At 34.0% G+C, this 12,744-nt stretch overlaps 1 protein-coding gene across 1 annotated transcript in view; it reads left to right on the top strand.

Annotated features, from left to right (window-relative positions):
- ACTR3 (actin related protein 3) overlaps positions 1-12,744 on the top strand; it is a 67,097-nt gene that overhangs the window by 38,857 nt on the left and 15,496 nt on the right. The window contains exons 4-6 of the mRNA XM_045479570.1: positions 1,315-1,425; positions 5,690-5,785; positions 7,542-7,649. Coding sequence (XP_045335526.1) covers positions 1,315-1,425; positions 5,690-5,785; positions 7,542-7,649 — 315 coding nt within the window. The remainder of the gene's footprint in view (positions 1-1,314; positions 1,426-5,689; positions 5,786-7,541; positions 7,650-12,744) is intronic.

Here is a 12,744-nt window from a genome sequence, read left to right as displayed (position 1 = left end):
CATTTTATAAGTATAATGACTAAAAAAGTATCTAAAGTGCTGGAGTGAGATGTGAACATTAGGGATTAATAGATAAGAGGTTTAATGATTAAGTAAATAACTATGGGATGTTTACTTGTTCATACAATAGTTCAGCCTTAGGTATTGAGTGTGTACTGTGTACATGGAACTGTTTGTTTATTTTTTTGTTTCCTTTCTGTTATGTGTATTTTTAAAGTTTTTTGCCTAAAATTTTAATTTGCTTAAGAAATTCCTTATATATTTATAACACTAATCTTTTGTTATATATGTTGTGGAACTATTATTGCAGAGGTTCACAAACTTTCTCGGTGCTCTCAATGTCTCAGTAAGATTTTTTACTGTGCCACCCACCACCTAGACAAAAAGAAATACCCAGCAGTTGTGTTTATTAAGTAGCTAGTGCTAAGCAGCTAGTAGCCATTTGAAAAAAATAAGACACTATTCAAAAGGAAAATATTTTTATTTAATTGTCAAATAATCACAGTTAACTGTTACGATGCATGTGCTTGTTAGGCACTTCACAACTTTTCATTGCCACCCTCATTTCTTATTTGGGGGGAGGTACTTGGTTTTTATAATAGCAACTGCTGGCAACCCAGCTTCTCAAAGAAGTGATGTTACTGAAAGGAATATAGAATGATCTAATGTTGAAACTGAACTACCTTGAACTAGTAGATATGCAGTGTCAAACTGATTTTGAGTATCACTGTATTTCCCTGGAAAATTTTAAATATGTTGTGGTGTCTTTGTGAATTTGCAGCAGTACCCTCGGACTCTGTTTTAAAGCATGGTTCTATAAAATATCTATAACTTTTTAAATAAAATTTAACATGCTTCATTTATGATTATGCTGGCTTTATACATACCAGCTGTGTTATATATATTAGGCACACAACAAATATTTGTGAAAGAGCTAACAAATTATAAATTAAGGAAACTTTAATCAACTATACTATTCATAGACTTTAGTTTTAATGGGTTATTTCCCCATTATTACAAGATTTTCAGAAATTGAGAAAGACCAGTACAGTGAACTTTTATCTAGATGTAAGAGTTTTTAGCATTTGACATATTTGCGTTATTTATTTTAATTGAACCATCTAAAAATAGGTTGTAGCAATAATTTCATTGATCTCTAAATAGTTAAGTTTGTGTCTCCTAAGCATGATCTACATACACTCATTAAATCACACCTAAAAATTTCTGTCCTGATTTAATATTACCTTTTTTGGGTAGTTATATTTCCTTTTGATATCAATACGATTTCATTTGTTTTGTGTTTCGTTTTAATAGTGGCCAATTCGCCATGGTATAGTTGAAGATTGGGACTTGATGGAAAGGTTTATGGAACAGGTGATCTTTAAATATTTAAGGGCAGAACCAGAAGACCATTATTTTCTTTTGGTAAGTACAAATTGTAATTTCATCAGGGATATTTTTGAAAAATGCTGAGAATGTTTTCATCACATCTGTACTCAGTAGGGCATAGTTTCTTATTACATTGCCATATACCTAAGAGACTTTGTTATAAAGTTGTATTGTCTTTAAGATTATCTAATTCTGAGTTCCACTAGAGTTGTAATATGATGAGACACCAAGGGTTAGGTGCTTTACAAAGTTTTCATAATTAATATTTAATTCTTACAGTAGGAACTGTAAGTAAGGTTCAAAACAAATTAGAAATAAGGCACTTTGCTTTTGTTCTTTTCTTTTTAGAGTGTGTGTGCGTGTGCAAGCAGGGGAAGAGGGGTGGGGGCGGGGGAGAGAATTTTGAGAATCTTAAGCAGGTTCGACATGGGGGCTCCATTCCACGACCTGAGCCGAGGTAAAGAGTCAGACGCTTAACTGACTCAGCCACCCAGGCACCTCACTTTGTTTTTTTAAATAACTAGTCTGATTATTATTTATTAATAATTCTTGACAACAGAAATACAATATAATTTACTTTTAAACTTTTTTTCTTATTTTTATCAGTGCAACACATGTTTTTAGCTTAAAAAATCAAGTGGTATAAGATTTAAAATAAAAAGATAGTATTCTCCTTCCTCACCTTTCCCAGTCTTTGATTCATGTTCTCTTGAGACAAACACTTTAAATTTTTAAGTTTTTTTTTGTGTGTGTGCTAGTTATCACATAAATTTAAACATGTTTTCTATTTCTTGTTTATTTGAATATTAGACACTACCTACTAACTACCTAGTAGGAAAGATGAGGCTTTTATTCTTTTCCTCTTATCCCCCTTCTGTTAACACAAAGTCCCTATCTTCTCCCCCTCCCTGCAGTGTGGTTATATCATAATTTTTGGTAGATCAGTATTCTGTATTTTACTATGGTAGTTTGTGAATATTGTTTATGGGTAGACCATAAACAAAGTTGAAAGAGCTTTACAGTAAATATCCACATGTACACAACCTAGACTCAAGTATTAATTTTTTTATAATTGCTTTATGATAGCAATTAGGTTATCCATCATTCCATCTTATTATTTATTTATTTATTAAAGTTTATTTATTTTGAGAGAGAGTGAGCATGTGTGTGGATGCAGAGAGAAAGGAAGAGAGAGGAAATCCCAAGAAGGCTCCGCACCGTCAGCACAGAGCCCAGTGTGGGGATCCAGCCCATGAACCGTGAGATCATGACCTGAGCCGAAATCAAGAGTTGGATGCTTAACTGACTGAATCACTCAAGCGCCCAAATCTTATATTTGTAATTACTTCACAATGAGTTGTAGATGGAGTAATTTCACCCCTAAGTACATTAGCATGCATATCATCAGATACAGTTCATTATTTGTTTACAGTTCTTTTATATAACATTCACATGCTATCAAATGCACAAATCTTAATTCTACCATTCATTCAGTGTATATTGACCAGGCATTGGCAGACTTTCTCTGAAGAACCAGATAGCAAACATTTTTGGCTTTGAGTGCTATGTGGTCTCTTGCAGCTACTCAGCTCTGCTGTTGTAGCAGGAAAGCAGTGTCAGAAAATACTTATATGAATGGGTATGGCTGTGTTCCAATAAAATTGAATTTACAGAAACAAGTGGTGGGATGGATTTGTCTTACAGGATACATGATGTAGTTTACCCATTGTCTGGTTTTGACAGATGCATACATCTGTGTAACCTAAACCCTTACCAAGATATGGAACATTACTATCAGCCTGGAAAGTTTTCTGATGCCCTTTCCTGATTATTTCCTGCCCCTCTTCCCTGGAGGCAACCACTGTTCTGATTTTTTCCAGCGCAGATTGGTTTCGCTTATATTTGAGTTTTGTATAAATGGAATTGTACAAGATGTGCTCTTTGGTTAAGACTTAATTCAGCATAATCTTTTTTTTTAAGCTAATTAATTATTTTTTTTTTACACTTTATTTATTTTTGATAGAGACAGAGCACAAGTGGGGGAGGGGCAGGCAGAGAGGGAGTCACAGGATACGAAGCAGGCTCCAGGCTCCGAGCCATCAGCACAGAGCCTGATGTGGAGCTCTAACTCACAAACCACCAGATCATGACCTGATCCGAAGTTGGACATTTAACTGACTGAGCCACCCAGGCGCCCCCAGCATAATCTTTGAGATTCATCCACATTGTTATAAATACCAGTAGTTTGTTGTTGGATCATATTCTATTGTATGAATGTGCCTTACTATCCATTTTCTTATTGATGATTACCTGGGCTGTTTCCAATTTTTGATTATTATGCATATTTTGGTTATTGCGAACTTTCTTTTTAAGTGTATATTTTGAGAAAGAGAGTGAGCGTGTGTGAAAGAGCAGGGGAGGGGCAGAGAGAGAGATGGAGAGAGAGAATCCCAAGCAGGATCTGTGCTCAGCAGAGCTGGACATGAGTTTATGACCTGAGCTGAAATCAAAAGTCAGAAGCTCAACCTACTGAACCACCCAACTGTCGCTGCGAACATTCTTATACAAGTCTTTTTGTGGACATGTTTTCATTTGTCTTGTGCAAATACCTAGATATGGAATTGCTGTGTCATGGGGTACGTGCATGATTGGTTTTATAGGAAACTTTCAGAACTTTTTCCAAGGGGTTCTACCTTTTTGCACACCCACCAGCAATGTGTTAGCAATCTGGTTGTTCTACATTCTATCCAACATTTGGTGTCAGTCTTTTTAATTTTAGCCGTTCTGGTGGGTGTGTAAGAGTTCTCATTTTGGTTTTAATTTGCATTTTCTGATGACTAATGATGTTGAGTACTTTTTCATGTGCTTATTAGCTATTTGTATATTTTCCTTGGGAGATCTTCTGATTATATTTTATTTTATATAGAACTTCTGCTTTTCTTGGAGTTTATAATTTAACTGCCTTGGTTTTTTTTTAGTGTGCTTAATTTTCTATGTACCTATCTCTAAATTATTTCCAAATCCTTGAACATGTTCCAAAACTCCTCTAAATAAGTTTAATCATATCAAGTAGTTTAGCTATTAAAGGGTTTACATGTGTAAAAAGTCTACTCTTAGTCGACCTTTTTCTTTAAAAACTTTATAGTGTTTTTTTAAATTAACAAAAATTTAATTTGCAATGAATTTGAATTTTATCTATCTTTCTCTTTGTAATACGTGTTCTTGAAATTTAAGGAATCATTCTTACCTCAAGATCAAAAAGATAATTCTTTTGTACTTCTGAAGTTTAAAAGTTTTGCCTTTCAGTTTCAATATTTGAGATAACAAAAAGAATTGTCAAGTCACATTCAGAAGAATTAGAGGTCTTGCCCAGTTTCAAGCTTTAATAATGTAAATGATTTAAGTAGTCATGAGGCATAGGTGAAACATGAAGTCCAGGAATGCAGGTAACTGTTTCCTCAGTCCACTCTTGACTTAGGATGTGCTCTGGCCAAGACTTAATCTGCAGGTTTCTAAATGATGTATGTGGTCACAAAAATGGAAGAGAATACTGTAAACATCACCATTTTATTTAAAAAAAAAAAATTTTTTTTTTTTTAACATTCGTTTATCTTTGAGATAGAGACAGAGCACAAGCGGGAGACAGGCAGAGAGAGAGGGGACACACAGAATCCGAAGCAGGCTCCAGGCTCCGAGCTGACAGCACAGAGCCCAATGCTAAACTCATGAACCGTGAGATCATGACCTGAGCTGAAGTCAGATGCTTAACTCACTGAGCCACCCAGGCACCCCTACACATCTCCATTTTAATACTCTTAACAGTTTTATGACTTCTATAACATTGTCCAAGAAGCCATGCCATAAATTTGTAGAATCTTGGCTTATTTATTATAGTTGTAAATAGACTAGGTACATACTGCTGAAAACATTACATGGGTGAGAGTTCTTCCACCAGCAGATAGGATTGGTATGTCTCCCTGGAGGTCTGTCTTTACCCTTTCACAAGATGATTTGACTGGGTCTCCTTTCTCTCTCATTCCTTTGATCAGTGCTTAATGGTGTGACATAAGGAGTCAGTTTCTTGTGTGAATAACTATATTGTTTTCATATATGCCTAGATCTGCTTGAAATCTTTATATAGTTTTTCTTTGGTCTGTATGTCTATCTTTGTACCTGCAAGTTTAATTAAAAGACTTTTAAATAAAATGACATAAATTATTTCTTATTTAAAAATTGTCTATAAAGTTATGAAAATAATCTGATCTTGTCTATTTAAAATGTTTAATATTCAATTTAATAGACTGAACCTCCACTGAATACTCCAGAAAACAGGGAATATACTGCTGAAATAATGTTTGAGTCCTTCAATGTTCCAGGCTTGTACATTGCTGTGCAGGTAAGCAAGTTCATAAGTCAAGATAAGCTTGTCTCTTAAATTTTAATCTAAGGTTTAATTCACTGTTAAAAAATACATATTTTTCATAACCTCAAAGCATGCCATAGTTCTTTCCTGAATCAGTAATTTAGAAATCATAGGAAATAGAGTTAATCAGCAAAAGAGAAATGTTGAAGGAAGTAAGTTGATGAACTTTAGATAATTCAAAGGTTTCATGGGACAGAAATAAGGGAACTAATATTTATTGTTTGCTCCAGGTCAGGAACTTTATATACATATTCATTTATCCTTGAAACATTTGTTGTGTCCTTTTTTCATAGTTTGTTTTGATTGACTTACTGCTAGGTATATTGGACCATCTTCTTTGTGCCCTTCTGCTTTCCATGTATCAGAAATCCCTGTAGTATTTTATTGAACTTACTTTGTAAGTGTATCTTCATGGAATGGCTTCTCTCCTACCCTTCAGGATCACAGCTCACCTCTTACTTGTTTTTTAACCCTGCAGTGAATGTGATGCCTAGCATATCAAAAATGTTTAATAAGTATGTAAACTATTGTGTAGTTCTCTTAGGTCATGATGATTATGGTGTGTGATCCTGTGCTAAAATAGGAGGATGGCCTAGATAACTTTCTAGGTCTCTTTCAGCTATTATATTGCAAGTAGGTAAAATAAAGCCAGTTTAGCTCTCTTTTTAATTATTGGCTGTGTATCTTGTTTGAAGCTTGGATTGTATGAAATTGAGTTTTTAAACAATGAACTAGCTGTGTTAGTTTCTTTATTTGTAAACTTAAAAAAAAAAAAATTGTATCTTATTGCCCATGCTAGTATTTTGCATTGAGAAATGCAGTCCCCTCAACTTTGTTTCCTGATTAAATCGTAATATTTAGAAGAGTATAATGGCTTTTTCTATGGTTAAATAACTTGTTACATATTTCTAAATGCACGCAGCACTTAGAAAATTTGGAGCTAATCTTATGATAGAGGTACTTGTTTATAGCCATCTGTGTATGGAATAACGAGTGATTGGGTGTTTGTGTATTTCTTTACCTTCCTTACACTTTGTGGTTTGTGTATAGGCTAGCTCATATAAACATAGTTTAAGTCCTTGCATTCTTAGTACTGTGATATCTCATGTTAGTCTTCCCATTTTGCGGGGTTTAGGAGAAAAATGGCTCTTGTTAAAACATGGAATATTTATGAACATGTCCCTGAAAGTAAATATAAGCCTGTAAATTAGTAGGATGTGAATAATTTTATTGCATAATGTAAATTAATTTTGTGTATTTTCTTTCCAAAGATACTGTAGTTGACCATTCAATAGCACGGGTTTGAACTGCATGGGTCCACTAATCTGTGGAGTTTTTTTGATAAATCTGGTAGAGTACTGTAAATGTATTTTCTCTTCCTTACAATTTTCTTACATTTTCTTTTCTCTAGCTTCCTTTATTATAAGAACACAGTGTACAATATAACACACAAAATCTGTGTTAATCAACTCTTTAGGTTATTGGTAAGGCTTCTGGTCAACAGTAGGCTTTTAGTAGTTCAGTTTGGGGGGAGTTAGAAGTTATATTTGTATTTTCAGCTGCTTGTGTTGGAATGGTCAGTGTCCCTAACCTTGGTGTTGTTCAAGAGTCAGTTGTACATTTAAAATTGTAGTACTCCATTGAAATAGTTTTTTTTCTGTTAACTCTTTGCCCTTGTTTCTATTTTTTTGTCTGTCATAATTTGTGTGTGTGTGTGTGTGTGTCTAAGGCTGTTCTTGCCTTAGCTGCATCTTGGACCTCAAGACAAGTAGGAGAACGGACATTGACCGGTACAGTAATAGACAGTGGAGACGGTGTCACTCATGTCATTCCTGTGGTAAGAATATTTTACAGTTACCAAATAGGACATCAGATAACACATCTGGCAGAAATAAATTATATGAATTAATACCACTTTTAAAAAATTCTAAATGTGCACTTAAAAAATTTGGTCATTTGTTCAGCTATAGCTATATTTTGCTCAAATTAATATTTAAATTCTGTAAACAAATTGTAAAGTCTTTTTTGCTATAGGTTTGTACTATAATTAGAAAATGATTTTAAAGATATTAGAAATTATTTCTAATTCATAATTAGCAAATGTTGGAGTAACTGGAATGGAAATATATTATACCTTTCTTTTCTTAGACACGGAATTCTGTTTTCTGATTTGGATATGTCTGTGTGTGTATGTTAGCTACTTGATAATCTCTCTTATCCTTGATTAACAGACTTGAGCTGGGTGCGTAGGTTAACTAAATAGTTTATAAGCTCATGGCTGTTAATAATTCTGGGAAATTATTCATTTATTTTTTAAAATTAAATTCTACACCCAGTGGTGGGTCTTGAACACATGACCCCGAGATCAGGAGTCACATGTTCTACTGACTGAGCCAGCTAAGTGTCCCGGAAAGTTATTTTATTTTTTGAATAAAAAGCTCAAGTTATGATTGTACTTTGTGGTTTGGATTTAATAAGGCATATTAAGAAAAATACATCAGATTGTATTGTTTGTCAGAGATAGCATTTTTTCTGCCCAGGCCTTTGTGCTTCCAATTCTTAATGACAAATTCGGGTTTTTATTGTGCCTAATATATTGAAAATGACTACTTGAATTCATACTTGATAATATTAGATGGGTATACATAGAAAACAGCTTTTCAAATAATGTTTATATTATATTAAATATCCTGTTTGGGATGAAATTATTTCGGGACTTTTATGTCTTCATTATTCTCATTCCTATTTTTAATGGATCAGGCATCCTCTGTTGAGGATAACATCCTTGGGTTGACTTAGATTAGATGTTATAATCCATTCTCCCAATGTCATAATAGTTTTAGTAATAATTGTCCCTTTTTTAGTATCAGCTTTCTTGAGATATAATTTATACACCATACAGTTCACCCATTTCAAATGTATAATTCAGTGGTTTTTTTGTATATTCAGAGTGCATCCATCACCGCAGTCAATTTTAGAACACTTTTATGACTCTGAAAAGAAATGCTCTGTCCATTAGCAGACTCTCTCCCTGATAACCTTAGCCACTGGCAATCACTCACATACTTTCTGTCTCAATTGATTTGCCTGTTCTGGACATTTCACATAAATGGAGTCATAAACTTTGTGGTCTTTTGTGACTGGCTTCTTTCATGAAGCCTTAGGTTTTCAAGATTCCATCAAGTTGTAGCATGGATAGTACTTCATTTATTATTATTGCCAAATAAGATTTCATTATATGGCTACACCATATAATATTTCATTGTATGGCTAGATCACTTTTTTTTTTTTTTTTTGCCATTGGGGGATATGTTAATATCTTGGATATTGGAATGTGTCCAATATTTCATTTTTTTTTTTTATAGTTGGTGTCATAGTTTTCTTTCTTAGTGGTACATAGAGCTTCTTAAGATTTTCATTTTAAATTCTCATTTGAACCTCAAAATCTATAATGTAGGTTATATTACCTTTTGAGGACCTCAGTTTACCCATTAAAAAATGAAAATAAATGAATTGCCTAAGATCACCAAATAGTAGGGTGGGGAACTAGTAGGTGAACTGGTTCTGATTCACCCAAATCTGAAGATCTATGAAATTAATCAGTAATGTCAGTATCTTGATAATTAATATTCAAATAGAAATTATGAACATGAATAAGAGTGAATTTTTATAAGGATATTAAGAATTGGATGTTCCTGTTTTTGTACTCTTTTCCTTCTTTTGAATTAATGGAGTATTTTTTTAAATCTATTTTGTTTTCTTTATTGACTTATTAGCTATGTTCTACTTCTTTGTCATTGTCATTTGCTTGTTTTTGGTGGTGGTTGCTCTTGAGTTTATAATAAATATCTTTAACTTATAATCTAAGTACAAATAATGTTCTGATGTTTTATAAGTAGGTACTGTGTACAACAGTGTACTTCCCTTTGGAATTATAATTGTCACTTATTTTACTTCTACCTGTTATAAATTTTCACTATGTTATTAATTTGTTTCATTGTAAATAGTATATTAGTTTTGTTAGGGCTGCTGTAACAAAGTACCAGACTGAGTGGCTCAAACAGTAGAAAATTAATATTTGCCCAGATGGAGGTAATGAAGTCTGAGATCAAGATGTTGGCAGGGTTGATTTCTTCCGAGGCTTCTGTGTCTTCTATCAAGATGGCCTAATTTTCTCCATTTATCTGTACATGGTCTTCCCTGTGTGTCTGTGTTAATCTCTTCTTTTAAGAACATAAGTCATATTAGATTAGGGCCAACTCTAATCATCTTACTTTAACTTAATTACCTCTTTAAAGTCCCTGTCTCCAAATACAATCACACTGTGAGGTATTAGGGGTTAGCACTTCAACATAAGAATTTTGGGAGAGGCGGGACATGTCAGCCCATAACAAGTTGTCATCTTTAAAAGAGATCTTGAAAAAGGTAAGTTTCTTTTATATTTATGCACTTACCATTTCCAGTGCTGGTTTCCTTTGTGAAGGTCCATATTTCCGTCTAGCCTAATTTTTTTCTGCCAGAATGATGGCGATAGCCTTTAGCATTTCTTAAAAGTGCTGGTCTACTGACTATGAACTCTTTCAACTTATATGCATCCTTTGAAAAAGTAGTTTGCCTTCATCTTTGAAAGATACTACTTGGTATAGAATTTTAGGTTGATAGCTTTTTACTTTTAGTATTTTAAAGATGTAATTCTACTGTCTTTTTTTTGGCTTACATTGTTTGTGAGTATAAGTCTGCTGTTATTCCTAAGCTCATTTCTTTGTAATGTTTCTTATTTGTCCAGTTGCCTTCAAGATTTTCTCATAATATATTCCTGGTTCACTAGTTTTTAGTAGTTTGTAATGTACCTAGATGTATTCTTTTATTTTATTTTTTTCCATTTCTTCTCCTTGAGGTTTTTAGAGAGAGAGTGAGAGAGCAAGCGAGCATGAAGGGCAGACAGAGAGAATTCCAGGCAGGCTGTGCCGTGGGCACAGAAACAGATGTGGGGCTGGAACTCATGAATTGAATGGTTCATTCTTGTCCTCATGTTCACTTTTTTTATTATTAGAGCAGATAATTTAATTTGCTCTAATCACATTTAGCATATATATATATTTTTAATGCAGTTCTTTTTTAAACGTTTATTTTTGAGAGAGAGAGAGAGAGAGAGCGAGCGAGCATGAGCAGGGGAAGGGGAGACACACACACACACACACACACACACACACACACACACACACACAGAATCCGAAGCAGGATCCAGGCTCTGAGCTGTTAGGAAAGAGCCTGATGTGGGGCTCATGCTCACCAACCATGAGATCATTACCTGAGCTGAAGTAGGATGCTTAACCAACTTGAGCCACCCAGGTGCCCCTAGAATATTTTTTATTTCAGATATTTTATTTTTCATCTTAGAAGTTCTCTTTGGGTCTTTTTTATCTTCCCTTTCTCTCTCACTCATGTTTCCATTGATCTTCTTGTTCATGTGGAATATATAGTAGTTTCAGTGTTTTTGTCTATCAATGCTATTATCTTTTGTATTTCTGTTGCTTTCTCTTTTGATGATTCTCCCAGTCAGGGTTGTATTTTCCTCTTTCCTTGCTTGATTATAATTTTTCATTAGGTACCGTATATTTACATTGCTGTGTCCTGGGTTTTGGGGACTTTTTAAAATATTTTGAGATTTCTTTCCTGGAACCCAATTAAGTTACTAGGAATCATTTTGATCCTTTTAGGAGCTCCTTTTAAGTGTTATTGAGCAAGTCCAGAACAGTCTTTGTCTGGTTCTACTCTATCCTCACTCTTGAAGAAATACCCTTCTGTGGACTCTACTCAATGCCCTGTGTTTGAGATCTTTAAACTCTGATTAATGGGAATGTAGACTATTCCCAGTTATGCAAGAGCTTTGGGGATTATTTTGTCCCCTCCTTTCTAGAGGTTCTTTCTTTGGTCTTGATGGTTTCTTAACATGAATGTGGTGATTATTAGTCAGCTTACGTGTTACTTTTCACATCTCCAAAGCTGTGTCAGTGCAGCTCTTTCCACTTCAATAGTTTGACTTGCAAACTGTAGCCGTCTTGACCTTCCTGAAATCAAAATTCTGTATCCTCAACTTAATGAGACTCTGGCTCTGCTTGGGTTCTCCCTCCTGTTACTGCTGCGTGGGCACTTTTCTAGGCAATGAGATGGGATGTTCATAGCATTCATCTTGTTTGTTTTCTCTTCTCATGGGGAACACTGCCCTACTCTGCCTGTTGTTCATTCACTGTCTGTAAACCTTTATTTCATATAATTTGTCCTGTTTTTTCTTTAAGGTGAGAGGATAAATCCAATCACTAATACTCTGCCGTGCCCAGATGAGGACATCCCTAATATTCTTTGTTAATTAAATTTAATTTTGCTACATTATTCTTTGTACCTCTGACTCCTATCAGAAAATTTGGATTCATTGTATAGAACTTAATTATTTGGCATTATGATGATGCATAGAATGCCTCAGCCTTGTGAAATTGGTACCTACTTCAGTAGGAAAAAAAGATAGTTTGTAGACTATAAATTTCCTACAATGTTGTCCAAACTGTTCACTGATAATATAAAAGGTTTTAAAAATAATTTTCTATCTGGTCTAATATCAAAACATTTAATACTTCTGAAATTCGTTGTTTGTGCTGTTCAGTCATTTCAGTCTTGGTTATAAACTCTTACCAGTAAAAGAATAGTTCTGAGTTGCTGACCATTCTTGTTCATAATATCTGTATAGTACTATAAATTATGTAATATAGTATTGTGAGGAATACACTTGAGTAATAAAGACTAGAAGAATTCTCCTGGGATAAAGCAGTACTTGAGAATATAAATACACTAACTTGAGAACCTAGTCTTATTATAATGGTTATTTGTGTTATATTAATCTTGAAATCACTGAAAGTAAACTTGAGACTTTTTTT

The sequence above is a fragment of the Leopardus geoffroyi genome, chromosome C1 (genome assembly GCF_018350155.1).
Source record: "Leopardus geoffroyi isolate Oge1 chromosome C1, O.geoffroyi_Oge1_pat1.0, whole genome shotgun sequence".
Taxonomy (NCBI): domain Eukaryota; kingdom Metazoa; phylum Chordata; class Mammalia; order Carnivora; family Felidae; genus Leopardus; species Leopardus geoffroyi.
The sequence above is the reverse complement of the archived record's forward strand: the minus strand, read 5'-3'. Positions and strand labels throughout refer to the sequence as shown.